The 25,878-nt window shown below is 33.7% G+C and overlaps 1 protein-coding gene across 1 annotated transcript in view; it reads left to right on the top strand.

Moving 5' to 3' along the window:
* MYO16 (myosin XVI) overlaps positions 1–25,878 on the top strand; it is an 884,880-nt gene that overhangs the window by 765,779 nt on the left and 93,223 nt on the right. The window contains exon 31 of the mRNA XM_072621988.1: positions 19,099–19,195. Within this exon, the coding sequence (XP_072478089.1) occupies positions 19,099–19,195 (97 nt within the window). The remainder of the gene's footprint in view (positions 1–19,098; positions 19,196–25,878) is intronic.

Genomic DNA, 25,878 nt, shown 5'->3' with positions numbered 1-25,878 from the left:
AGTGATAGAAGGGAAGGCAGATTTGGGAAAGGGGTAATCAGAATGCACACCACCTTGGGGTGGGGAAGAGGGAAGAGATGGGGAGAAAATTTGGAATTCAAGATCTTGTAGAAGCAATTGTTGAAAACTAAAAATAAATTGAAAAAACAAAATAAGATAATTGTTCAGAAAGTAAAAGTTTATTTTTATCATTCCAGTATCATTTCAGAAAGAAAACAAATGTTCAATACACAGACAATAGAAATTATTATTAAATGTTTTATGCTTCTCATGTTCATATATGCCATAGGAAAAAAAAAGCTATGTTAATTTGGAGTTTAGAGTGGGAAGTGTTGAAACTCTTTCCAGTAATGCATGTCAACAACAATAAATCTATGCCTCACAGTTTTAGAGAGTTGTCAGGGCATGGAGGAATAAAGTGCTTTGCCAAGGGTCATTCATTCGGTTTGTAGCATGACTAGGAATTAAACCAATGGCTTCTTGTTCTCAATACAGGTGCTTCCATTATGACATGTGGCCTATCATACTATTCATAAGCTTTAATTAGGAATGTTAACATTCTTACACAACAAACTATATCTTTGAAATAGGTTTAATTATTGTTTAGTTTCAGAGATTTAGAAATGGAAAGATTAAGAGTATTTCTAAAAGCAACTTTAACAAAGGCAGTTTTTACTATGCTTTTGTCCCCATGGTAGATAAACTATATTTTTAATTAGTGGATCTTCTACTTCATTTGGAGGAGTGTATTTTATACAATTTAACTGCATGTTATAGATATGCTCAGTCCAATGAAGTCATATCCATAATGGCCCCAAAATGACAGATTGAGGAATCCAATAGCAAGCTGCAATGAATTTTCTGTCTGCTGCTCCTCCCTGTGGACTAGATCTTACTGTTCTAGGTAAGAGGGTGTTATTTTTGGGCCTATAATTATAATATGTAATTTAACCCAAATCACCTTCTTTGGAAACTGAAGAATGTTGTACTATATTAGGCATTTGTGTATGTAATTATCTTTTATCCTTTGAATTCACACTTCAGGAATATCTAGACTATTGACACACAAAAAAGGAAATTCCAGCTTACAGTAGAATTCTCTTTCAAGAATTCTGGAGAAAGGATATTCAGATGTAATAAAAAAATAGAATGAAGATGCAAGAGGTTGAAATACCTGACACTAAAATTAATACAAAGCTACATTATGTTTAGAAAATAATCATATTCCCTTGATGAACTTATAGGCGAAAAGGAATGACTGAGGAGGAAAAATATAATTCTATATAGGAGGGGAATTTTTGGCAGATTGGTTTTTATATTTTGTTTTAAAGAAAGGAAGAATAAATTCAGATGGTGGTTTTTCTGGAAAGAATTGAGATAAGCTATCTCAAGTAGAGGAAGCAGTGGTAAAGTGCCTACTATGTGCCCAGAACTTTGCTAGACTCTGGAAGTACAAAGGTGAATGTGGGGAGTGGGGAAAAACATGGGCAGACTGTAGGTCACAGAAAGAATAAATTAGCCAATAGATAAAGTCTTAAAGGCAACAGTGGCAGCAGCATTAAATTTTTGTAGGCTAGTTACCAGTAGGTATTTGTTCTTCACAAAGGGAAAGAAAGTACAGTGTTTTTAAGGAGCAGAGTGACATTGTCAGATCAGCATGAAAGAAAACAAACTTAGCAGGAGAAAATTCTACATATGCCAAAGAGAAACACATAGTCAAAATGATCTTGTCATCTAGCCCTTGGTTTATAAAATTCTGTTTTATTTATCTGGGCACAGATTGACACTGGTAGGCACTTTCACAAACTTACCTATTTTTCTCATGTTATGCTGAACAAATATGAATTTGCATTTGACTTCTCAAAGTCATTCACAGTGAGGAAATAGAATTGAAAGACCTGGTTTTAAACTATAGGTGCAGATAAAAGAATTACTTTAAGTCATCAGAAAGACATTGTCCTTGAAGAGAATTCCTTTATCAATAGCAGAATAAAGAGCATGCTTTTTTTTCCTTTTAAAATATTTGAAGTGCCAATAGCATGTTTCTAATTCAAATTTATTTTATGAATATTGATCACACCAGTCAATCACACCTGAAAAATCCATTCCAGTAAGATTATTTATAAAGGTAAAGAAATGTCCAAAACAAGGCATTCGCCCAAATACGTGAGTGGTTACTATATTGTAAGTGCTAATCACTTAGAAAAACAGAAAGAAGTAAAGGGAGATGGTGTCTGCCCTCAACTTGGTTAAATGCTAGTTAGCAAGAAAAAACTTACATTTATGGAAATTCAAATGTTATCAGTGAAGTAACTTCAATGCAATCAATGGTGAAATAAAGGGATCGAGGCGACGTGATTCTGACTAAAGTTTGTCAGACTTCCTCAAGTAAGCAAAGAGTAAGTTTTGAAAAATAAGTAGACTTTGGATATATGAAGGATAGAGCGTAGCACAAAGGAATTGAATCAGGAGCATATGATGTACTGACGAGCATATTTAGAAATGCATTTTTGGACATAGACGGTTTAGAAGTTGATTTTGTTTGTCTGTGCTTATATGATGCAAGAGTTCTTTTTTCTTCCTTCTTCCTTCTTTCCTTCCTTCCTTCTTCCTTCTTTCTTTCCTTCCTTCCTTCTATTTTCCCTTCCTTACTTCTGTCTTTTCTTCTTTATTTCCTTCCTTCATTCCTTTCTTCCTTCCTTCTGTTCCTCATTTTCCTTCCTTTTTCCCCTTCTTTCTTCTCAATGAAGCTTTTTCTGATTTCCCCAAGAGACCATTGCCCTCTTTCCCAAATCTTCCTTATATTTATTTTGTAAGATTCTTGTGTATAGGATATATACAAAATATGTACCCATTATCTCCTTCCATTAGATTGTAAAGACTTTGAAGACAGGGACTCTTTCACTTTTGTCTTTGTACCTTCCATGTTTAGCACAAAGAAAGTCACAATGAATGTTTGCTGATTGATTTACTCCTCCACCTGCTACACCTCTCCTAAGAGACTGCCAGGATGATATCTTTTAAAATACCTTGGGTCGCATTAAAGACAATATCCTTATCAATATAAATGAAGTTCAACAAGCACATATTTAGTGCTTATTATACACCACTCACTGTTTTGGAGCTTTTTTTTAATCCTTATGTCCAAATAGTTTCAGTTCTACTAAGGGGAAATAACTTGTTAAATGCAAAATATATGTAAAAATAAACACAAAAAGTATAAAAATAATTTCAGGAAGGTAGAAGTAATAACTAAGCAGGTTAGGGAGGATCTAAAGTAACATTGGAGGATAGGAAAGATGTTAGATATGGTTCAATACAGCAATCATACAGCTGAGAATCATCTGCATAGAGATAATAATTGAATCCTTGGAACTTGATGTCATCACTAACTGAGCAAACATAGAAGGAGAAGAGATGAGAGGGTTGTAAACTGAACCTTGGGGGACACATTTTTTGTAGTTGTGACCTATGAGAAAATCCAGAAAACGAGACAGAGTATGGTTGGTCAGATGGGTAGGAGGAGAACCAAGAAATTGGAAACCAGAATAGAGAAAATCAACTGAAAGGGGATAGAGTGGAGGTATCAGTTCTAGCCAGTTTACTACATGACTTTAGCCATGAAACTAAAGAGAGATATAGAATGATAGCTTGTGGACATGTTGGGAACAAGTGGATTTTTGTTTTGTTTTCTTTTTAAGGATAGGGGAAGACATGAGCATGTTTGTAGACAATGGGTAAGGAGTTAACAGGTAGAAAAATGGAAAGGTAGCATGATCGAGGAGACAATTATCAGCTGAGGAAGACAGGATATAATGGTATCAAAGGTGCATGAAGAGGCTTTTGCCTTGGCAAGATGAAGGTTCAAATCTTACTGTAATAGAGGTGTAAAGGAAGAAATTATGGTGGAGAACGCTTGATTGATGCAAGATGTGGTAGAGAAAGTTCTGGTCAAAAAAGTCTTAAAGAAGGGAAGTATAGATATAGCAGGCACCAACTATTGCCACAGTCATACTCCTGACGTAGGACAGCTGTCAGCTCTCCCTTATCGAGTCATTCACCTTGAGAGTCCCAAAGAACTCTTCAACAGCCATTGAAAACCTCTGCACTCCTATAAAAGTGCTAATCTTAAGGCAGTTTCATCTCTTTCCAAATTGGAAGGAACTACAAGTCCCAGGGGTGTTGTGACCAGTCAACCCCCTGCCAAAGGCTGATACATTCGCAGGCTGTAGAAAGAGGGTCAGTGGAGCAGCTAGAGATTGAAGATAAACCAAAGACAGGAAATGACCTATGGGACAAGCTCCCCGAAATTGGAGGGGAATCAGAGTTCTAGTAGAAGATTTAGTCTTAGCAAAGGAAAAGGCCTAACTTTTCCTCCAACTTAAAGGTTTATTGAATTAAGTCTAAACAGTGAAATGGCTGTTTTATTAAGATTAATTATTTTACACAGGATTTGCAAGATGCATCAGAGGGGAAAAACAAAACTCAGAAAGTCTAGTTTTGGGGTTTCTGCAATTAGAGACAATGAGGATTGGACTAATGTGGTTGCAGTAGAAAGGAAAAGAAGGGAGATATTATGATGATATGATGAAGGAAAAAACAAGCCGTCTAGATCCGCTGTCCTATTAGACTATGATTCTGAAAGACTATTATTTTGTTTCCAAATTTTATTTGAGGTCCCTGCAAACTATACATCGATGATTCCATGATGTCAATTTCCTCAAATTTCACGTATTGCTATCTCTGTTTAATAGAGCTAATTTGATCATTTTCAAATTCCTACGTCATCTTTATTCAACTAATAAATACCTCTCCTGCAAAAAAAAATCACATTTGAGGCTAGTGCTATATTTCACCTGCCTATTTCAAGTTTTTCCAGTGTACTTTCTTCTTTCTTACCTTTCCATTGTTTTTGCATAGACCAACTGTATTTCAAATTTTTCCTTTCAACTAATTTTCCTAAATTAAATGACCTTTTCACCTCAAACCACTCTTCCACAATAACACACACACACACACACACACACGCGCACACACACACACACACACACACACACACACACACACACACACACACACAGTCTCCTACATAAAGCTGCTGTCTAATTCATTGTGTCCTGACAGCAATCAGTAAACAACTATCTATGACGTATCTACTATAATACCAGGTACTGTGCTGAGAGATCAAGGGTATAGCATGAGGTATATTGGATTAAAAATCAGGCAACCAGTTTCTAGTTCAAACATTGTCACTAAATAGCTGTATGATCTAGGCTAATTTTTTATCTGGTCCAGTTTACCAGAACATGAGAAGAGTTTGAAATAGATTATATCTAAGACCCTTTTCACTCTAAAATTCTAAGCTAGGTTCTTCTTGTATTCTCCAATATACAGATGATAAATCCCATTAGTCTGACATGGTATCATGAAGGCACATTTCCTCACAAATGCCTTACTATAATTTCAAAATACATTTTAGTCATTTTCCTTTCAGAGCAGACTCATTCTCTATCCCCTATGAGCAACTGAAAAGCTTTGTGTCATTTTAATTGAGGTGTCATTTCTTTTTTTAAAAAAGTCATGTGACTAATCTCTTGTTTAATTTATCAGCAAGGGAAATAACTACCTATTATTATTATTATTTAATGGTAATAAAGAAAGAAACAAATATTTTACCTATAGGATACAAATAATCCCCATGCTCTTTGGGAATATAGAAAAGTGATTTTTTTTTTTTAAATCTGAGTGTGTATTCTAAAGGAATAACTATAAATCTCACAATTTTCCTATAGAAATCAATATGGAAAAAGGCATTTTTTTCCAATCAACTTTTTTCACCAGTTTCATTATTACAAATAGAGTATATGTGCCCCATTGTGTAAAATATTGTTAGATTATAACTTTAGTTTAGTTTTCTTTTGTGAGCAGCTATTTTGAAAGTACTGCCAGAAACACATAGCTCTCCCACAAATTGTCTTTGGGAAAAAAAAAAAAACAACTGAAGAGCTGCTTCACAGATTTCCTTGACACCTACTAAGCATGAGCTAATACAGCCTCCATGCCACCTACACGCCATCTCAACATCCATTGCAGCATTTGGAATGCCTGTGCTTCCACATCCTACACCTTTATATGAAAAAAATAATACTGAAAACTGTTAACAGTAATTGAAGTTTTGTAAGTCATCAATGACACTTTTGCTTAATCTTTTAAAATCTGTCACTTTGGGGTAAAAAAAATTTAAAAAAACCCTAATGGTTTTCTAATAAAAATAGCTATGACTGTAATTCACAGATGGTTTACTTTTACAGGAGTCAGAATGACATTAACATTTCAATCTAAGCTAAGAACACTGTGTCGCCTAGGGAGTGCTAAGCAGAGAGTGGCTCAGTAGGAGAACATTTTAACCTTTCTTCTCTTCTGGCAAGAAAGATCCTTTGATTAGAGAATACAACCCAAATCCAGGCAGGCAATGATCTCCAAATTTGGCCTGATATCAGAATCCTATCTCAGATCCATTTGATTTGATATAGAGCATTCAATACCTTTTACCATAATTACTTTACGTAAATACATTACACAGAGAGGAGGCAAAATGGCCAACCCTTCTTTGTCAATTGATTCAATTCAGAGTTAACATAAGTCCCTGGAAATTTGGAAATCATCTAATCTTGTTTGTTTCCATGACATGGGAAGCTCATTAAATGGGCATTGCCAGTTAGAAACTGAGCATCAATAATAGTCATGTGCCTTCTGTGGATGAAGATGGATTATCTAGCTTGATTTCTTAAGAAGTACTCTGTAATGCTCATTTTATTCTACAACATTATACACAATTTCTATGAACACAATAGAATATCAAGTAAAAATTTGACTTGCCTTGCCTGCTACAAAATACTTGTCATGCTTATAATCTTAGTCACCAAAAAAAAAAAAAAAAAAAGAATGAACATAGAGTTTTTAAGCAAGCCTTTAGTTAGCATCTGCTATGTCCATGACACTCTTCTAGGTACACTGAAGGTCTGAGAGGTAATGATGACTAAGATATGATCCCCAAATTAAATAGTTTAGTAGTGTAGTAATAAAGAGAGTTGGTGATATTTCTATATTAAGTAGTGGTTGCAGAACAGTTTATATTCATTATTGGTAGATTGTGAACTCCATGGATACAGTGATCAAGTCTTCTACCAAATTCATGATCTTCCCCCTCATTTAGTCCTAGCTTTTGGCGAGTATTCATGTACAGAAGATGCTTAATTAATATTATGTATCTTTTTACCAAATCTATTTTTGTTAATCCTTATCATTACAATTACCATTATTCTCATTTTATAGATGAAAAAATTGAGTCTCTGAAAGGCTAAGTGACTTATTCAGACCCACACAGATAGTAAACATTCAATCTAAAATGTAAAAGCCAAACATTTTAATAGCTAGTAGAGTACTCTTTGAACAACATCATGTTACATCATGCTACCAGAGAGAAGTATATCAAAAAACTCAAGTTAAAACGTTAAAGTATAATAATAATGCATGGGTGTATAACATTAGAATATATAAGAGGGAATTATGGATTCACAGACTTAGAAAGGACCTTAGAGATCATAGTTCAACCCAGTCATTTGGAATTTGAGGAAATTGAGACACAAAAATGTTAAATAACTTTTATCAAGGTCACACAAGCAATAAGTCACAGAGGTGGAATTCAAACCCAAGTAATTAAATCAAATGTGTTGGACATTTCTTATTTTTGTCTATTCTTCAAAGTTTCATTGCCCCTTGAGGGGCTAAGGATTTATTAATTATGCATGCATAAGCTAAGCCAAAACATCTTACTAGAGAACAAAAATTGATGAAGTCTTTCAAATATTTAATTATATCAAATATCCAAGAATCTTCACAAAGATCTCAAACAAAATTCATGAGGGATATTTGATGGCAGCCTCAAATTTTGTAAAGGGACTTTGCCTCACCCCCTTCCACTCTATTATGTGAAATTCTTTTTTTTTTTTTTTCCTTTTTGAGCATACTCCTCTTTATCTTCACAGTTTTCCTAACAATTTCCCTGGACAGTTTAACTTTAACTGAAAACTATTTTCTCCATAAATTAATCAATAACCACACTTATTTATTGCCTATCCCGTAAAGGTATCCCTTTCACTAATTTCCCTTACTTCAATAAGAGATGACATAGGGTTAATAATCTATTTGTTCTCTAGGTCTGTTTCCTGGCTATTTATTCACAATCATTTGATTTCCTAAGATGTTTCATTATGCCACCTTGTCCGTTTACTTGCCTCCATTGTTTATTGCCTTTCATGGTATTTCTAGCTTCCCCAATGACTTCACCACCCACCTTTCATTTCCTTTTACATATCTTATCTTTCTATCACTATCACAACTTCACTGACTTTATTTAGGTTTTCTTCTACAAAGACAGCAGCCAATAGAATATAAAGTTATCCTTTGAAAGAAAACAGAAGACTATGAGTAGCATCACCTAATAAGTCAGTGAGGAGTGAAAGAAAAAAAAATTTAAATAAAGCTTGGTGAGAGATCCAACTAAGCAATGTCACTGCAAAGGCATTTCAGGATGAAACCAAAATGCTGGCAATAGAAAGATAAAAGATGGAATAGTTCTGCAAAGATTTTTATAGTGATTTTTTTCAACATCAGAGAAAATGGAACAATTTATCCACTGACTTCACAATCCTTGGTATACTTATTATAGAGGAAATTGTAATGTCTCAGAAGAAAAAAAAGATGGGAAAGGCCACTTTATTAGATTGGGTTTCTACAGTTGTGCTAGAAGTCCTACAATTTTGAAGTCTGAGAAGAGAGGTATCTAAAGGAAGGAAAAAGATCAAAACAATTTAAAGGAGTCTGAGATCTTATCATTGACCTCTTCACAAAGGAAATCAAGAGAATGAAAGATAAGAAAATGGATTCATATGCTTACTTTCCCAATTATATAAAATTTCTGAGAATCATATACATATGTATCGAGAACATCCTTGGCAAGAGTATCCAAAAGGGAATAGATAGGTTTTTTCTTACATTATATTCCATAGCAAATGGATGTAGCAAATGTCAAACCCCACTGTGCTTACCATTTGTTGATTATAAAAAGACATTTGCTTTGGTAGAGCAGGATGAACTATTAATAAGCAGTTGCCCATGCATATGACAAAATAATATAAAATTCCTTGAAAGAGATAATAACAGATAACTTAGTACACAGAGATCCTCTGGTCATTAATATCAAGTGAGGCATAAAACTGAGAGATTCTCCTTTCCAGAAGTATTTTCCACACTTATGGAGGAAAAGCAGGGCAGTATCTGCATTAAAAAGTGAATCCTCATGACTGTTGAGGTCTTTTAGATGCTTCTATTCCGAATAACAATTGTGCTGTTTATATCAAGCCCTAGAATACTAAATAAGTGTCCCATAATTGAAATACATTGTCACTCTAAATAGCCTGGAATAACTACTAGCAGAAGAAAATCTAAATGGATGAAAAAGGGTCTGTTATTCAGACAATATTGCATAATTGAATGGGCAACTTATAGAATTCATGAATTAATATAGATATTTTGGAGAGATGCTACAGATCATTAGTTCATTCTAGATTTTTTTTTTTACAATTGATCTAAGTAATGCATATCTAAATGATGGATGACAAGATGAAGCCAGATTACCTTTATGAAACTGGAAAGTAATTTTAATGACTCCTGGTTTGAAACAAAGTTTTCATTTTTATATTACCTGTGTTTTCCAAAATGTTTGTAGAGATTCAAGTGATAAATACTGCCATCTTAAAAACCAGAAATTAAAATGCAAGCACAGGGCAAAGGAGAAGCACATGGTGGATGCTACTAGGCTGTAACACATCACAAACAAGGAGATATAATGGAGATTTTGGGTAAAGAATGTCATGACAGATGTTTGAGCAATAAAGAAGACAGGCAGTTTGCAATGGAAAGAGACAAGATTAATCAATGTATAGCTCCCATGTTCCACTGTTATAGCCTTAAGATCAAAAGATAAAGGGAGAATCCCAACATATAGGATGTTCCCCTTATAGGAAACTTATGGTAGGACATGTACAGGAGTTATCCAGGATGAATGAGTATGGATGGGTTACAGTATATATATTATTGATAAGAATATCCACATCAGTGAGATCATAGCTCCATTCAAGCTTTTCAAGAACTAATCAAGACTATCATAGATTTATCTTGTGTCACTTCAACTAAGCATTCACTAATGTTTAACATTTAATTTATTAATTTCTTTTATAGTTCCTAATTCATTTCCCATGTGACAGCTTTGGACCTTCATTTCCCTCAAATCTTCAACTATATCATTCTCTTAATCTGAAGTAGTTCTTGACTTCTCTTTTACTTAGAAAATTAAGGCTGACTTTGATGCCCTCATCAGGTTATCAATGAAGGCTTACTTTTCACTTCAAAATAGTTCCCCCCACATATGGATACAAAGATATAGCTATAAATATAGAGACAGACAGGAACTATCCTTGCTTGTTAACTCCATAAGGCTCTTTATCCCATAATTTCTCATTCACTACTAGAAATTGATCTTTCATCTACTTCCTACCTTTTCATCAAGGCAGCTAGGTGGTACAGTGGATAGAGCACCAATGCAGAAGTCAGGAAGAGCTGAATTCAAATCTCACTTCAGACACTTGACACTCACTAGCTGTGTGACCTTGGGGAAGTCACTTAACCCCAATTGCCTCATTCTGGGTCATCTCTAGTCATCCTGAGGAATATCTGATCACTGGATTCAGATGGCCCTGGAGGAGAAGTGAGGATGGTGACCTGCACAGCCCTCCTTCGCTCAAAACAAAGTCAAGGGCAAGTCATGTCATTATTTCTCTTATGGCATGGTCTTCTTCAGCAATGAAAGACTAACACATTGTACCTCTTCATCCTTTTCCAACATTCCCTCTTCCATCATTTCTTCCCTTTTTCCTATAAACACACTCCATCTCACTTCAAAATAGCCTTCACCAGATCCTACTGCCTTCTCATTCTGCTGTTCTATTTCTATTTAACTACAGAACACTTAGCATTGAGTTCTGTCCTTGGTGCTGCCAGTTCCACACCACCCTCTCCCTCCTTAATCCTTTGAAGTGGAACTCTGCCCCTACTCTTTTACTGAAAAAAGATACTGGCAAATGTATTGATCTTTTAGATACTAAATCTAGGGAAATTGTCACTTCATTTTTTGCTTAACTTCTTTACAGCATTTGGTAGTTTTGAAAACTCCCTTTTTTGAAATTTTCCTTCCTTACATTTTATGATATTATCCTATTCTGATTGACCTCCTACCTCTCTCACCACTCCTACTAGATTTTCTGTGCTGGATAATTTTCCTCCTCCTACCCCTTAGATATGAGTAATCCTAGAAAGTCCAAAACCACAATACTTATATCTCTCATTGCATTCTACTTCTAGATGAACTTGTCTATTCCTATGACTTCTATATCCATCAATATTATTTGTACGATTCTCAAATATACATCTCCATTACTGAATTTCTCCTGAAATTAAAGCCCATATGTTTAACCACCTTGTGGACATCTCTATTTGGATGTTCCATCATCATTTTAAATTCAGGAGTTCTTAACCTAGGGTCTATAAATTTGTTTATTTTTAGTATTTTCATGACTATATGGCAATATATTTGGTTTTCTTATAGTCCCATATATTTATCTTAAACCTTTAAAAATATTCTATAGCTGCCTTTCTGTTTCATCAGATTGCAAAGAGATCTATGACAGAAAAAAATAAATGTCTGTCCTAAATGCAGTATGTCCAGACCAAATTCATCCTACAAAACACCATCCCTGCCATCTGATTTCCCCCTTTCATTCAATTATACGCTATTCTCCCATTCTTAAAGCCATTTTCTTCCTTGTTTCTCCCATTGGTCAGTAAGCCATATTGTTTCTTCTTTCACAACATTTTTAAAGTGATCCTTTTTGTCCTGTGCTTACTGTCAGATCCTTTGTCTTGGTCCTTAAAATCTCATAGTTAGATTGTTCTATTGGTCTCTCAATATATCTTTGCCTCCAATCTCTCCTCACTCAAATCTATCCCACTCTTCCAGAAAATAATAATTATTTTTAAACACAGGCTTGTATATTCATAACCTATATTATTTAAAGAGAACAGCAAATACAATTAACATTCTTATTTCCTTTCAATTGCCTAAAAGTCCAAACTCCTTACTCTGGTATTCACATCAATCTATATTTAGTTCTAACCTACCTTTCTAACTTTCCCCCAAACTCTTATGCAACCCAAATTTTCAGCTCTACCCAGATTATTCTACCAACTTGAACTTGCCTTTGATATTTATGTTCCCATAGCTTTGTTCACACATCCGTCCTGCCCCAAAAACATGTTTTCCAGCTACTTATATCTGTACATACCATTTATGCCCATGTGAATCTTCATCATTCTTGACAGTCCAACTCAGGTATCTCTACTTTTTAACAAATCTTTTCTCAATCATTCAAGTCCACAATGAATGCTCCCTTCTTTTATATTGGCATAGTATGTCTTATCTTCTATCATTTGTTTGGCCCAATCAATATACTACTTTGTATTTCATTGTATTATTCATATTTACATATCCTTTCCCCAACTACTCCATTGAAACATTGGAGGGCAGAGATTGAGACTCACATTTCTTGGAGTCACCCTTGCACTCATTAAGTGATCAATGACTCTTTGTTTATTGTCTGATAGGTTGGGCAGATGTGACCTGGCAGTATTCCTTGCTTTTGCTATTTCTGAGTTTTGCTTTTCATGCTTAGCCTAGAGCACATTTTGCCTTTGAGATGTAGTTCACCACTATGAGTGACACGTCACCTTTGGTGATGAACAGATAGATGACATGCCCCCTCCTTTCCAATGCCTGTCTCACAGATTTGTTCTGCATTGCTCACAGACAGTACCAACTGTTCTTCCTGTTGATTGCCAGAATAAGTCAGGAGTTGAAAAAAAGACCATGAATTGTGGAAAATAACTGGCAATGGTGGATGGGAATTACATTTTATAATAAATTCTAGTTAGACAATCTTCTTTATTATTTTGAGAATGCAGTTGACATGGTAGAGCCAGCTTTAAAGGTTCTCTTCAGACAAGATGCCTCCAAGTAACACATGAAAATCAGACAAGATTAAATAACATTTGTAACCAAGACAATTTTTTCAATAATGAAGCTACTTCAATGATCCAGTCACAAAACCCAACATTGATATTAGATGAAATATTAAATTGGGAGAGGTGTTTGCTAGTCATATAAAATGCCCAATATAGTCAGTCACATCCCCTCCCCATATTCATTAATGACATTGTAAAAAATTCTATCAGGCCTGGGATCACTGCAAAGCTTCTTTAATGAAATACACAGTAATGTGAAAGAGATAAATAAAATATCTATAGTACCAAAACAAAGTGGGCAAAAAATCCCACATATTGCCTAGATTATCACATATGGATGAATGGGAAAATAGTGTGTGTGTGTATGTGTGTGTGTGCATGCTCACATGTGTGTGCAGCTGCTAGGTGGCACAGTGGATAGAGCACTAGACTTGTGTATTTGCAAGCACCCTAGCATACCCAGGATGGTCTGCTAACACAGGTTTTTTGATCTGTTTTATAAAGGAAAGATAGCTTCCAAGGAATTAACTGTCCTTTAATTAAACATATATGTCATTCACTAGTTCAGGGAAAATGTTAACATCCAGAAGGTGGAGAAAATACAAACAGAAAATACAAACAGAGAAATTAACACAAATATCAACAGATAGGGCTCTTACTATCTGAATAAAATAATACAACTACCTACATACACCACTGTAGGGGAGAGCGCAAACCTCTGAGTGGTCAGGGGACTCTTAACAAATGGTAAATTCTTTGGGGAGGGTTGGTCAGGAGGTATGACAAATATCATCTTTGATTTGAAGATATATCCTTTATAACCTCAGCTATTAGCTTTGATACTTTGGCCATTTAGAATTAGCTGATGAAAAGCAAGGTGCCACCATTTTTTCTTCTAAAGCAAAAACATCATGAATTACCTTGAGAACTGGAGCTGTTAACAATTAAGGAAGGCTGAAGTGCATAACCTACATATAGTTCTACCCACTATCAGCAAGGAATGATTCTGGGTTGTAGTAGAAGGTATAGGTTAATATTTTAAAATGCGTGATAATGAGTCCCTCTTTTTGGGCTCACTTGGGGGTAGCAGAGATATAACAGTGAAACCCCATGGAAGGATTTGAAAGCTAGATCTGCACAGGGAGAGTTGTACTGGAGAAGCTGTAGAAGAGAGTAAGATACTGTACAAGCAGATTGAATATGAACCAATATGGAAATGTAGGATGCTCCAGGGCATGGCGGAATGATTTGCCTAAAGCTTTACCTGTAGGAACTTCTTAAGAAATAATGAACATGGTCGAAAAACTTAGTTAAAAAGATTCAAAAGGAGATCAATGTTGGTGATAACTGCTACAATTTCAACAACAAAAATATGAAAAACCAAGCAAATGAAAACAAATCTCCTACCTTTAAAAGTGTGCAGTCATACTTCAACCAACATTAGTAAATTTTTTCTGGAAAACATTATATAAGACAAAACTATGTTACAAGAGGTAGTTAATTCCACATGAAATATGTTCTGAATTCAGTGGAATTAATAGTGAGAGCTGACATATAATAACATATATATACTTTGCAGAGCAAATTATTTAAATCATTGCATTTAAAACTCACAGTCACTTCAGGAAAAATGTACTTCAAGTATCATTTACAGATGAGGAACCTGAGGTTCAGAGACATTAAAATACTTGTCCATATACACACATAATTTTAGAAATGAGATTAGAACCCACGTATTCCTAATAAGGTCAGCACTCTAATCAGGAGGCTATACTCTGCCTTTTACCCCTAGAGTTTTAGTGCTGAGAAAGTCTGATCATAACCATTGACTTTAAATCTCAGGTAATTGGGTGAAAGACAATACAGTAGCATTTAAGCACCCGCATTGTAATGAGACAAGAATTATACATTAATTATGTTATTCCAGAATTACACTGATCAGATCAATATTATGTTGAGTTTGCCTATCAGGTCAATATTGTCAATATTGTATGGGCTATTCCTGTAAGTGAAAGGTCAGATAGATAAAAAAGGATGTTCTTCTCTTTTGACAAATGAACCATGTAACTAGCCTGACCTATAGACAAATCCTCATTTTGTTAAAATGCTCTGGTCCATATTTATCCTTTTAGCCCAAAATGGTATTTTTTGGAGAGCAAACAATTGGTAAGGTGTGATTTACAAAGGAATATGCATGTGTATGCATATATGTATATACACATACATATATACACATATATAGACACATATCCATGACATTTTCTCTTCATGCAAGAGAATGAAGGTTATTTTATATTTTTAATAAATTATAATAAATTAAGAAGCCACATTATTGAAACATTTGCCCATAGATGGGCATACTTTATAAGAATATTAGTGATAGAGGATGTGAATGGACAGATTAAACAGATTCATTGAATTTACTACAATGGCTTTCCAGAAAAAAATGACTGAAGTAGTTAGTCTCATCATAAATTTTCTCAGAAAACAGAAAAAAATTCAGGGAAATTAAGTCTTGAATACATTTTGACATATGTAAGAGCCCTTTTAATATCTGATGGTGTCTTTAAAATTTCATATACGAGGTAACATTATTTGATACTCTCTATATTCACTTTACTGACCAAAGCCAATAATTAACTTATGTTTAAAAGAACAAGCATTAGTAATTTTCTCTTCTAATCTCCAAAGGTAAGAACTACTCTAATGCATACCATATAAATTATTACATTAAATCACAAATAAAATGGAAAAGTTTGGTTGATTATTGGCAAGTATATATACATATATATGCGGGGGGGGGTGGGATCTGGTCATAGAAAAGATGTACATTATACTTTGAATAGAATAGTTGTGAAATTTCATAGGTCTGACTTATAATAAATATATTTAAAATATATTTTATTACTATATTTCTTACATCATTTATAGTTTCCCATTTATCCCTCCTCTTACCCCTTGTAAGAGATTCTTCCCTTATGGCAAAGAATTTTTCTTAAAAAGAAAAGATAATTAAACAAAACCAAACTCTATATGTGTATGGATAGATAGATATATCTATATCTATTTATCTATACACACACACACATATAAAATCTGACAGTATACACAGTAATACACAACTGTGTGCAATAACTGACCCTCATTGCAAAGAGAGGAGAAGGTGTGTTTTCTTATATCTTGGAACCAAAGGAGTTCTTTGTAATCTTTCAACATTCACTTCCAATTGTTTTGTGTTTTTTGTAGCATATATATCATATATATGCATATATGTGTTATATATAAATACATATACACATATATGCACGTGTGTTGTTTTCTTGCATCTACTGATACCACTTTGCATCATTTCATATCTTTCTACATTTTTTTAAATTCATTTGTTCCTTCTTACAGAATAGTAATATTATATTCCATTACATTCATGTACTACAATTTGTTTAGTCATTCTTCAACAAATGGGCATCATCTACTTTGTTTTCAACTTTTGCTACTACAAAAGAGGGGCAGTAAACATTTTGGTGTTTGGGAACCTTTCTTTTTCATCAGTGACTTCCTTGGGGTACAAATAAGTGTATTCAATAATTTTATTGGACAAGTATTTTCATGACTATCATGTACTTGATTGAGTTGATCTTACCATTACAGCAGTTTTGTGAGAGTGGGTTTGAGGACACATGAAAGTGTAGGGGAGAAAATTATGTCCTCAATAGCTATTTTTGTTGCATGATGTTGTACGCTAAAAAATACAATATTATCTCCCATGTGACATTCTGTGCAAAATTTTCAGATTTACTATTCAAGATCTATTTTGTGACACCTTAATTACAGTAGAGATAGTATGTCATAAAAAAGTTAGAATATTGGGCTTGGTGTCAAGAGAATTTAAATTCATATTCTGCCTCTGACACTTATTTGGGCAACCCTGGGCAAGTCACTTAACCTCCACATGCCTCAGGAAAATTGCCACAGTTTATTTCCTGAGCTATAGATTTGCTTTTAAGTATTCTAAGGAAATCACAGATTATTCAAATATTCATAAGCGCATTATAAGCTATAATAGAGAGGGTATAGAAGGCAAGCGAACAAAATGTGAACTGTGTTTCTACATAGAGTTTATATATACATATGGTTTATTCATGTATGTATCGTACTATAGTTATGCATGAATATAAATTAATATAATATCAAAATAAAACAACGTGAATAAATGATAGATATCGAAAAAGACCAATCAGAATTTCTGAAAGTATAAATAATGAAACATTTTAAACATGCATTTTTTTGCTTTAAAGTACAGTATACATATGAACTCAAACTAGACTAAATAATTATTGTCCCAAAGAAGTTTAATCTTAAAACACCTGCTTAGTATATAGACAAAAGTGATTTATAATTAGCATGTCAGTTGGGAGAATGGTGAGTGGAAAATCGTCAAGGGACTTGAAGATGAGTAAAATACTTTGTTGTCCTCAGTATTTCAAACACTACTCCTTGTCATTCATTGAGTTTACATGATTAATTTTCATTATCTCTGAAGAGGGTATGATTAGCAAAAGTAAACATAACACAGCTCCCTCCTATCTCAATTAACACAAATTCCAAATTAGAGAAGTTGAAAAGAGCTAAAGATATCTGTGATCAAAATCCTAGTTCTGATACTACCTGTGTGACCTTGAGTAAGTGGTTTTTCATCTTTAGTCTTCAGTATTATCACCTATAAAATAAAAAAAGGGTCTTAGTAAATGATCCTTAAGATCCCTCTCCGAGCTAAATCCCATTTTCTTGTCTTATTATTATAATAAGTTAATAGGAACAAGATCAGTTAAAGCCAAACTTGTAATTAAAAATAATAATAATAATTCCCACAGTCTGATTTTTAGCAGTAATTAGTATTAATGGAATGGACTGTTTCTTTGTTAGTGTGTTTACATAGATGATAAGGAGAGACCAGGTGTAAAGAAAATGATAACCAGAAATCAACACCATAATCTTGGATGGTGATTATTCATTTATCAAAAGCAGATTTCCAACATCCAGAAAAGAAGACCTTAGAACAGAATATTATCATTATCATCATGTCAGACATTTAATGAGTACTCCAGGTGTGTTTCACAGTGGACTAGAACTCCCTAGGTGATGTGCTTAATAAATAGATAAGAGTGGTTGTTAATTAGCATATCACTTGGTAGAATATCAAAATGCAGAATGTCTAATGTGTCTGAAAATGTTTAAAGTATTTTGTTGTCTTGAGAATTTTAAACATTCTTCCTCACAATCGTGTTTGAACTGTTATCTGCATTGCAGAGATTAATTCAAGAGACATGTGTCTTACCTTATGGAAGTAACACTCTAAAAGAAATAAAGTTGCTTAACAAAGCAGCCACACGTTCAGCAAAATATCTGTGTCCTACAAAATGATAATACTCCTATTTGCATATATTTTACATTTTATTTATTTCTGGTAATAAATTTAAGGTAAGAAAAGATTACAAGGAAAGAAAAAAAGAGGTATATGGAGATGAATAAATAGAATTCATTCATATCTAAGCTCTTGTCTCCAAGCAAGAATGATAAAGTTCTGTCACTTTTTCACCAACAGGCACAAGTACAAACACTATATTATTGTTATGTTTGTCCAAAAATGTGAATATTCATGTGAAAACACTGGTAACTGATTTTTTAAAGTCAGAACTGCTGAAAAGGAAGGTCCTTTAAAGATGTACTTGTACATATTGCAGGTGATGTTGTTAAGGGGGAAAAAAAAGAAACTCTTTTGCTTTTGATGTGCCTTCCAGTCTTCTCCTGGAAGAAAAAAAAATCTCTGACCTGTGATTATTTACCCATCATCATTTTGGTATTTCCTTGTTGTTGAATGTTTCCCTGCTGTTTGTGTTTTAGACAGGAGTCCGAAAAGTGTTTCTAAAATACTGGCAAGCTGACCAACTCAATGATTTGTGCCTTCAGCTCCAGAGGAAAATTATAACCTGCCAAAAAGGTAACAATTACATGTGGATATTTGTGAGCTGTATTTTTTGCATACCCATAGAAAGCTGTTGGGTACAGTAGAATTTTTTAATCTCTAAATGCTAATAATTATACATTCATATTTCTGAACTATGTTTTTATTTGTTATGCATACTTATTTCCTAAGGAAGTAAAGTACAACTTTCCAATTCTGTAGAATCCACTTTTCAATGGACCATGACATTAATTATTTGGCACAGTATTTGCATATGCAGTTTTTCAGGAGTTAGAGACATTCCTTTTTAGCTAATCAACCCTTAACTTAATCATTTATTGGCAGCAATTTTTATAACTCTAATGCTATATAGAAGAGGAATTGAGCTTTTCTTTACTAATTTCAAAAAAGATGTTACGGTAACAACCACTAAAATTCTCTGATTTTTTTTCTTGAGATATTGAGCTGACCCTGGGTTGTCAGAGTCAATGTCAGAGGACCATAGGTACTGCCAGTTTTTCACCCAAGCCACAAAGGTTTCATATAAAGACCTGGTAACAGGCTTTTTGTTGTGTAATTTTCAGGCTCTAAGTTTTTAGGATTCATCATCATCTTAGTAGTCGGTGATGACTTTTTAGCCATAGTAACACTAAAAGACCATCTACTAAAATTTAATAGTTCTATTACCACCTCTTTCAACTCTATCTCTACAACTACCACCACTACTCCTCTTCTACTAAGATTACTACTACTACTGCTACTACTACTTCTAACAATAATAACACTTGCATAGTCTTATAAAGACTTATAAAGTGCTTTAACAGACTATCTCATTTGATTCTCACCATAATTCATAATAGTTGATATCAACTACCTTTATTATACAGATAAGAAGGGTGAGGCTGAGAGGTAAAGTGTTATACCTAGAGTCATCAAACCAATAAGTTTTTGAGGCAAATTTTAAACTCAATTCTTCTTTAATTCAACCTCATGCATTATATGAGGTTATGATCTTAAACTTAGGCCCTGAAGTCTATAAAAGTATAAGATGTGATGGGGGATGGATAATGTATACTGATAAAAACAAATCTCTTAAAATACTGAAATATAACAGAAATATAAGGTTATATATATATATGTATGTATATATCTGCATGTATATGTGTGTATATACATACACAATATACACTCTGTGAGTGTATGTGTGTATTAAAGTTAAGTACCAGTGGAAGAAATGACGAATTTGAAGTGAGAGGACTTCAAGTCTCCTCTCTGCTACTTGTTATTTTTGTGACCTTGGAAAAGCCCCTTAAAACTCTCTGGATCTTAGTTTCCTCATCAATGAAGGTTCTGCAGAAAGGCAGTATGAAAGGGATCAGAGAGCTGGCCTCAAAGTAAGTTAAGACCTTTTTCTAGACACATTTCGTGGTGTAACTCAATGCCCCAGGCTACAGTAACTATAAATTGCTATTTGATTAGCATTGCTAGCAAAGTTCCATCCTGGGAATCCTTTACCAATGAAACTACAGATTCAGTGTGTGTGTGTGTGTGTGTGTGTGTGTGTGTGTGTGTGTGTGTGTGTGTGTGTGTGTGTGTGTGTGTGTGTGTGTGTAGGGACTGAGCTACATGATCCCTGAGGTATTTTCCATCTCTGAATCCTATTTTTCTATGATCTTATTATTTATTTACTCCTGGAATTTTATATATGGTCACACTATCTGGTAAAGCCCCAGAAAGAAAACACTTCATGTACCATTTATATAGAGAGAGAAATAAAATACTCCAGTTTCTGTTCCAAGAGTGGGAGAAATAACCTGATGCCAAAATAATAGTGACTAATACATAAAATTATTATAACAACAAACTTGTGAGGTAGAAATTATCATTATCTCTATTTTACAGATGTGGAATTGAGGGTAGGAAAGCTAATGACTTGTCCAGGAAAGTATATGTATGCTGTACTTATCATTTTGATATTTTGAAATTTTGGTTAGCATTTAAAATGTTTTTTTCATAAACATATATTGGGCAAAAAACAATCCATTTCTTACACATTTCTTTTTCTCTTTCATTTGGTTTTGTTATGACATGGCTTAGACAAATCTTTAAATGCTTTTCAAAACTTAGTTTAACAGGAAAAAAACATGTTTAGATCAATTTAATTAAAATAATTTTAATTTGTTCTCATTGCCACAAATTTGAACTATATGGAAAGTTAGAAAGTGGAGAATTATTGTCATTTTTAAAAGTTTTTTGGTAAATGTTTTTTTTTTTATATTTAGAACACTAGTATTTTAGAAAATAAGACAAGTTTACAAGGAATACCCCAAAACTCTGACCCATACATAAGCATGCAATATGTTATAACCTCTATGGAAAACACTTTCATAGATTTACATGTAATAAGGAGAATGTATATTCCATCTCCCCAAAAGAGAAATTAATGAGAATCATTGCATTATGTAGTTTTGGAGGTTTTGTTTGTGCCTGAGATGTAAGACATATATACTGACCAAAAATTGTAGAAAGGGGCACCATAGAAGAGTGGATTTAGAGTCAAACCTATACCTGAAGTCCTTTCTCTTTGACTTAGTACTTGTATTTCCCTAGACAAGTCATTGACCTTTTGTCACCTTAAGTTTATCACCTGAAGAAATCGGGGGTCCGGGGGGGAAGATTTTATATAGCATATTTTATTTCATAAAATTGTTGGAAGAATCAAGCGAGTATACACATACATGCACATGTTAATTCTTTCTAAACTTGAAGTGTACAAAACTTTTTTTTCTTATTCACTTCTGTATATGAAGGGTAATAGTAATACTGCAAGAGATCTTTAAGCAGAGGCTGGGACAACACTCAGCAGGGCTTCTGATGATAAATAACAAACAACTGACTCTCTGGAGTAGGGTGAGGGGGAGTGCACAGAAAACTTAAAAAAAAAAAGAATGTTTTTACTTTTTTTTTCTCAATTACCTGTAAATAAAATTTTAAGTCATTTTTTGAAAGTAATTTATGAGTTCCAAATTCCCTTCCTATGCTCCTCCTTCTTTGAGAAGGCAATCACTTTGATATAGATTGTACGTGAGCAGTCATGCAAAACACATTTCAGTATTAGCCATATTGAAAAAGTATGAAGGAACCAGATTCAGTAGCATCAGACCTTAAACCATGGTGAGCGCAGTGTTGAAATGTTAAATGGATCATGCTATTTTAAGTTAAAATTTCCCTGTATTGACAAAACCTATATAGCCAAAAATAGAAGTATGCAGAAAATTGGGGGAAAAAAACTCTCATAGATAAATCTCCCAGATAAAACATGATTCGGTCAGAGTAATGCAGTGTAGGAAATGATGAGCTGATGGAATTAGAAAAATATGGAAGAGCTTGGATTTATGAAGGAAGATGCTATCCACACCTTCAGAGAAACAGATGGCAAGTAGAAATATTCATAATGCAGTCTTATGTATATGTGTATACATGTGTGTGTTTATGGATATCTATGTAAATGCATGCATGTGTGTGTATATACGTGTGTATGTGTATACATATGTGTGTACATATATATGTATGTGTGTATATGTAGGTAGAGATATATATGTAGATAGAGAAATAGATATAAATATCTCCATGCTTAATTGTAGCCTTCTGGGAGGTAGGCAGGAAGGGGGAAAAATAAAGTAAAAAGTGCACAACAGAGGGCAAAAGAAAACATACAAGGAAGCAAAGAAAATATGGACAGCTTTGAAAATAATGTATAGTATTCCTTTTACAGGTTTTCTTGAAATGGAAATTTATTACTTTATGCTGAATCCTCTTTCATGTTCTGATCTGTACATGGCAATTTTTTTTTCTTTTCTTATTTTGTATTTAAGTTTAAAATAAATTTAAAACTAAAAAATATATATATATGAGCTCTGTTGCAAAAGAGAATGCAGATTCCCCCCCCCCTTCCCCAAAAAAAGAAACAGGAGAAAATAAATCTTTTAAAAAGTATGGTTTGGTTGGCATTTAGAGATTCCATGAGTTCTTACTCTGTGGATGGATAGCATTTTTTATTATATGTCCTCTGAAATTTGTCTTGTATCATGGTATTGATGAGAATAGACAAGTCACTCACAGTTGATCATCATATAATATTGCCGTTAGTGTGTACAATGATCTCCTGGCTTTGGTCACTTCACTTTATATCAGTTCACATAAGAATTTCCGGGTTTTTTCTGAAACCATCCTATTTATCATTTCATATAACACAATACTATTCCATCACAATCGTATACCACAGCTTGTTCAACCATTTCCCAATTGATGGACATCTCTCCAATTTTGAATTATTTGAATTCACAAAAAGGACTATTTAAACAGTTTCATACATATAGGACTTTTTCCTTTTCCTTTGATCTCTTTGAGATATAGAACTGGTATAAGTATTCCTGGGTCAAAGGTTAAGCATAGACCTTTAGACATAGTTCCAAATTCTTTTCCAGAATGATTGGACTAGTTTATAACTACACCAACAGAGCATTAATGTCCCAATTTCTCTACATCCCCTCCAGCATAGGATATCCTTTTCTGTGATATTAAACAATCTTTAATTAATTGTGATTTAGAGCATTTTATGTCTTTGAATTCTTATTCAGAAAATGTAATGTTTGTATCCTTTAATGATTTATCAATTGCAGAATGATTCATAAATTTTACTTAGTTTTCTGTATGTTTGAGAAATGAGACCTTTATCAGAGAAACTTACTAGAAATTTTTTTCTCATTTTCCTGTTTTTCTTCTAATCTTGGTTGATTTGGCTTTGCTTGTGGAAAAACTTTTTCACTTAATGTAATCAAAACAATATATTTTATATCCTGTATTACTCTCTATTACTTGTTTGGTCATCAATTCTTCCCTTATCCATAGATCTGACAGTTAAAATATTCCTCATGCCCTTAATTTGCTCATGATATCACCCTTTATGCCCTTAGTTTGGTATCTGGTGTGAGATGTTGTTATATACCTAGTTTCTGCCAGATTGTTTTCCAGTTTTTCCACTAATTTTTTGTCAATTAGTCAATTTTTTCTCCCAAAGCTTGGATTTTTGCTTTTATCAAACACTAGATTAGTAGTCATTTGCTACTGTGTACTGTATACCTAATCTGTTATACTGACCAGCCACTTTATTTCTTAGCCAGCACCAGATTGTTTTGATAATTACCACTTTGTAATATAGTTTGAGATCTACTACTGCTGGCCACCTTCCTTCACATTTTTCCCATTAATTACTTTCATATCCTCAAACTTTTATTCTTCTAGCTGAATTTTGCTATTATTTTTTCTACCTCTATAAAATAGGATTTTTTTAGAAGTTTGATTGGTGTGTTACCAAATAAGTAAATTAATTAAGGTAGAATTGTCATTTTTATTATATTAACTCAGCCTATCCATGAACAATTAATATTTGCCTAATTGCGTAGATCTGACTGTATGTGAAAAGTGTTTAGCATAGTTTCTAGGTTTATCTTGGCAGTAAGACTCCCAAGTATTTTATATTGTCTGCAGTCATTTTTAAATGGAATGTCTCTTTTAATCTCTTCCTGTTGGACTTTGTTGGTAATATATAGAAATGCTGATTATTTATGTGAGTTTATTTTATATTCTTCAACTTTACTGAAGTTCATTATTTCAACTAGTTTTTAGTTGATTCTCTAGAATTTGCCAAATATACCATCATATCATCTGCAAAGAAAACTATTTATATTTAATCTTCATTATTAACATGTTCTCCATCACTTTTTAAGTCCAAAATAATCCACAAAGTCATGAGTTAGACCCTTAATTGTATTGTTTGCTCTTTTTTGAGGTATGAAGACTCTCAATGAAAGTTTAATAATGGTGCACTCAAGTTGGTTGAAACTGCTTCCAGCACACTCCCAATGATGACTGTTTTAGAAACCACTCTCTAATAGATGTTACCTTCTACTCTCACTGACATCCTACTGTTCCCTCCTATTCCAGACCTGAAAAATTTTATCCCTGGGGATCATTGTGTTTTCTACCCTTCCAGAGATATAGACTGTAACTAGAGAAAGTCATAAACAAATTAATCTCTCATACTCCAAGTTCATAGTTTATAATTTCAGCTCGCTTCCCTCACTAACTCACCTTTACTACTTATCCAAATCATTTTAGACTACCCTTGAGCTTATCCCCAAAGCATCTGTTCCCACACCTTTTCTATTCTCTCCACAATTAGAAAACTAGACTCCTACTTATCAAAGCTTTGGCAGGGGACTCAAATTCCTTCTTCAGTGAGGTAGAGATCACACTATGGAAGCTCACTCCAGTTTTCCATTGCTTAAAACTTCTTCACATCATCATCCTCTCTCTTCTCCTCCCATCCTTCTTGTCCTCCTCTATGTTTTGTCCTGTTTCCCTCTCTCATGTCCTTCAGAACCTTGCTCTAGAAATTATTCCTTCTCTCAGACATCTTCAAATTATTCACCCTCTCAAATATCTTCAAATGCTTTCTCTTCCACTGGCCTCTAAATATTATAGTAAACATTTTTTAAAAACCAGCAACCTTCTCTTGACTCTTCTGGCTCATCTAGAAAATATTTTTCCTCTTATATTTCCATACTTCTTGAAATAAGTTTCACTTTCCACTCTTATCAACCTGTACAATCCGGCTTTGCCTCCTAATCGTTTATTTAAATTCCTCTTTTAAATGT

Source organism: Notamacropus eugenii, chromosome 6 (assembly GCF_028372415.1).
Source record: "Notamacropus eugenii isolate mMacEug1 chromosome 6, mMacEug1.pri_v2, whole genome shotgun sequence".
In the NCBI taxonomy this organism is placed as follows: Eukaryota; Metazoa; Chordata; class Mammalia; order Diprotodontia; family Macropodidae; genus Notamacropus; species Notamacropus eugenii.
Note: the sequence above shows the minus strand (reverse complement) of the source record. Positions and strands in the feature narration are given on the sequence as shown.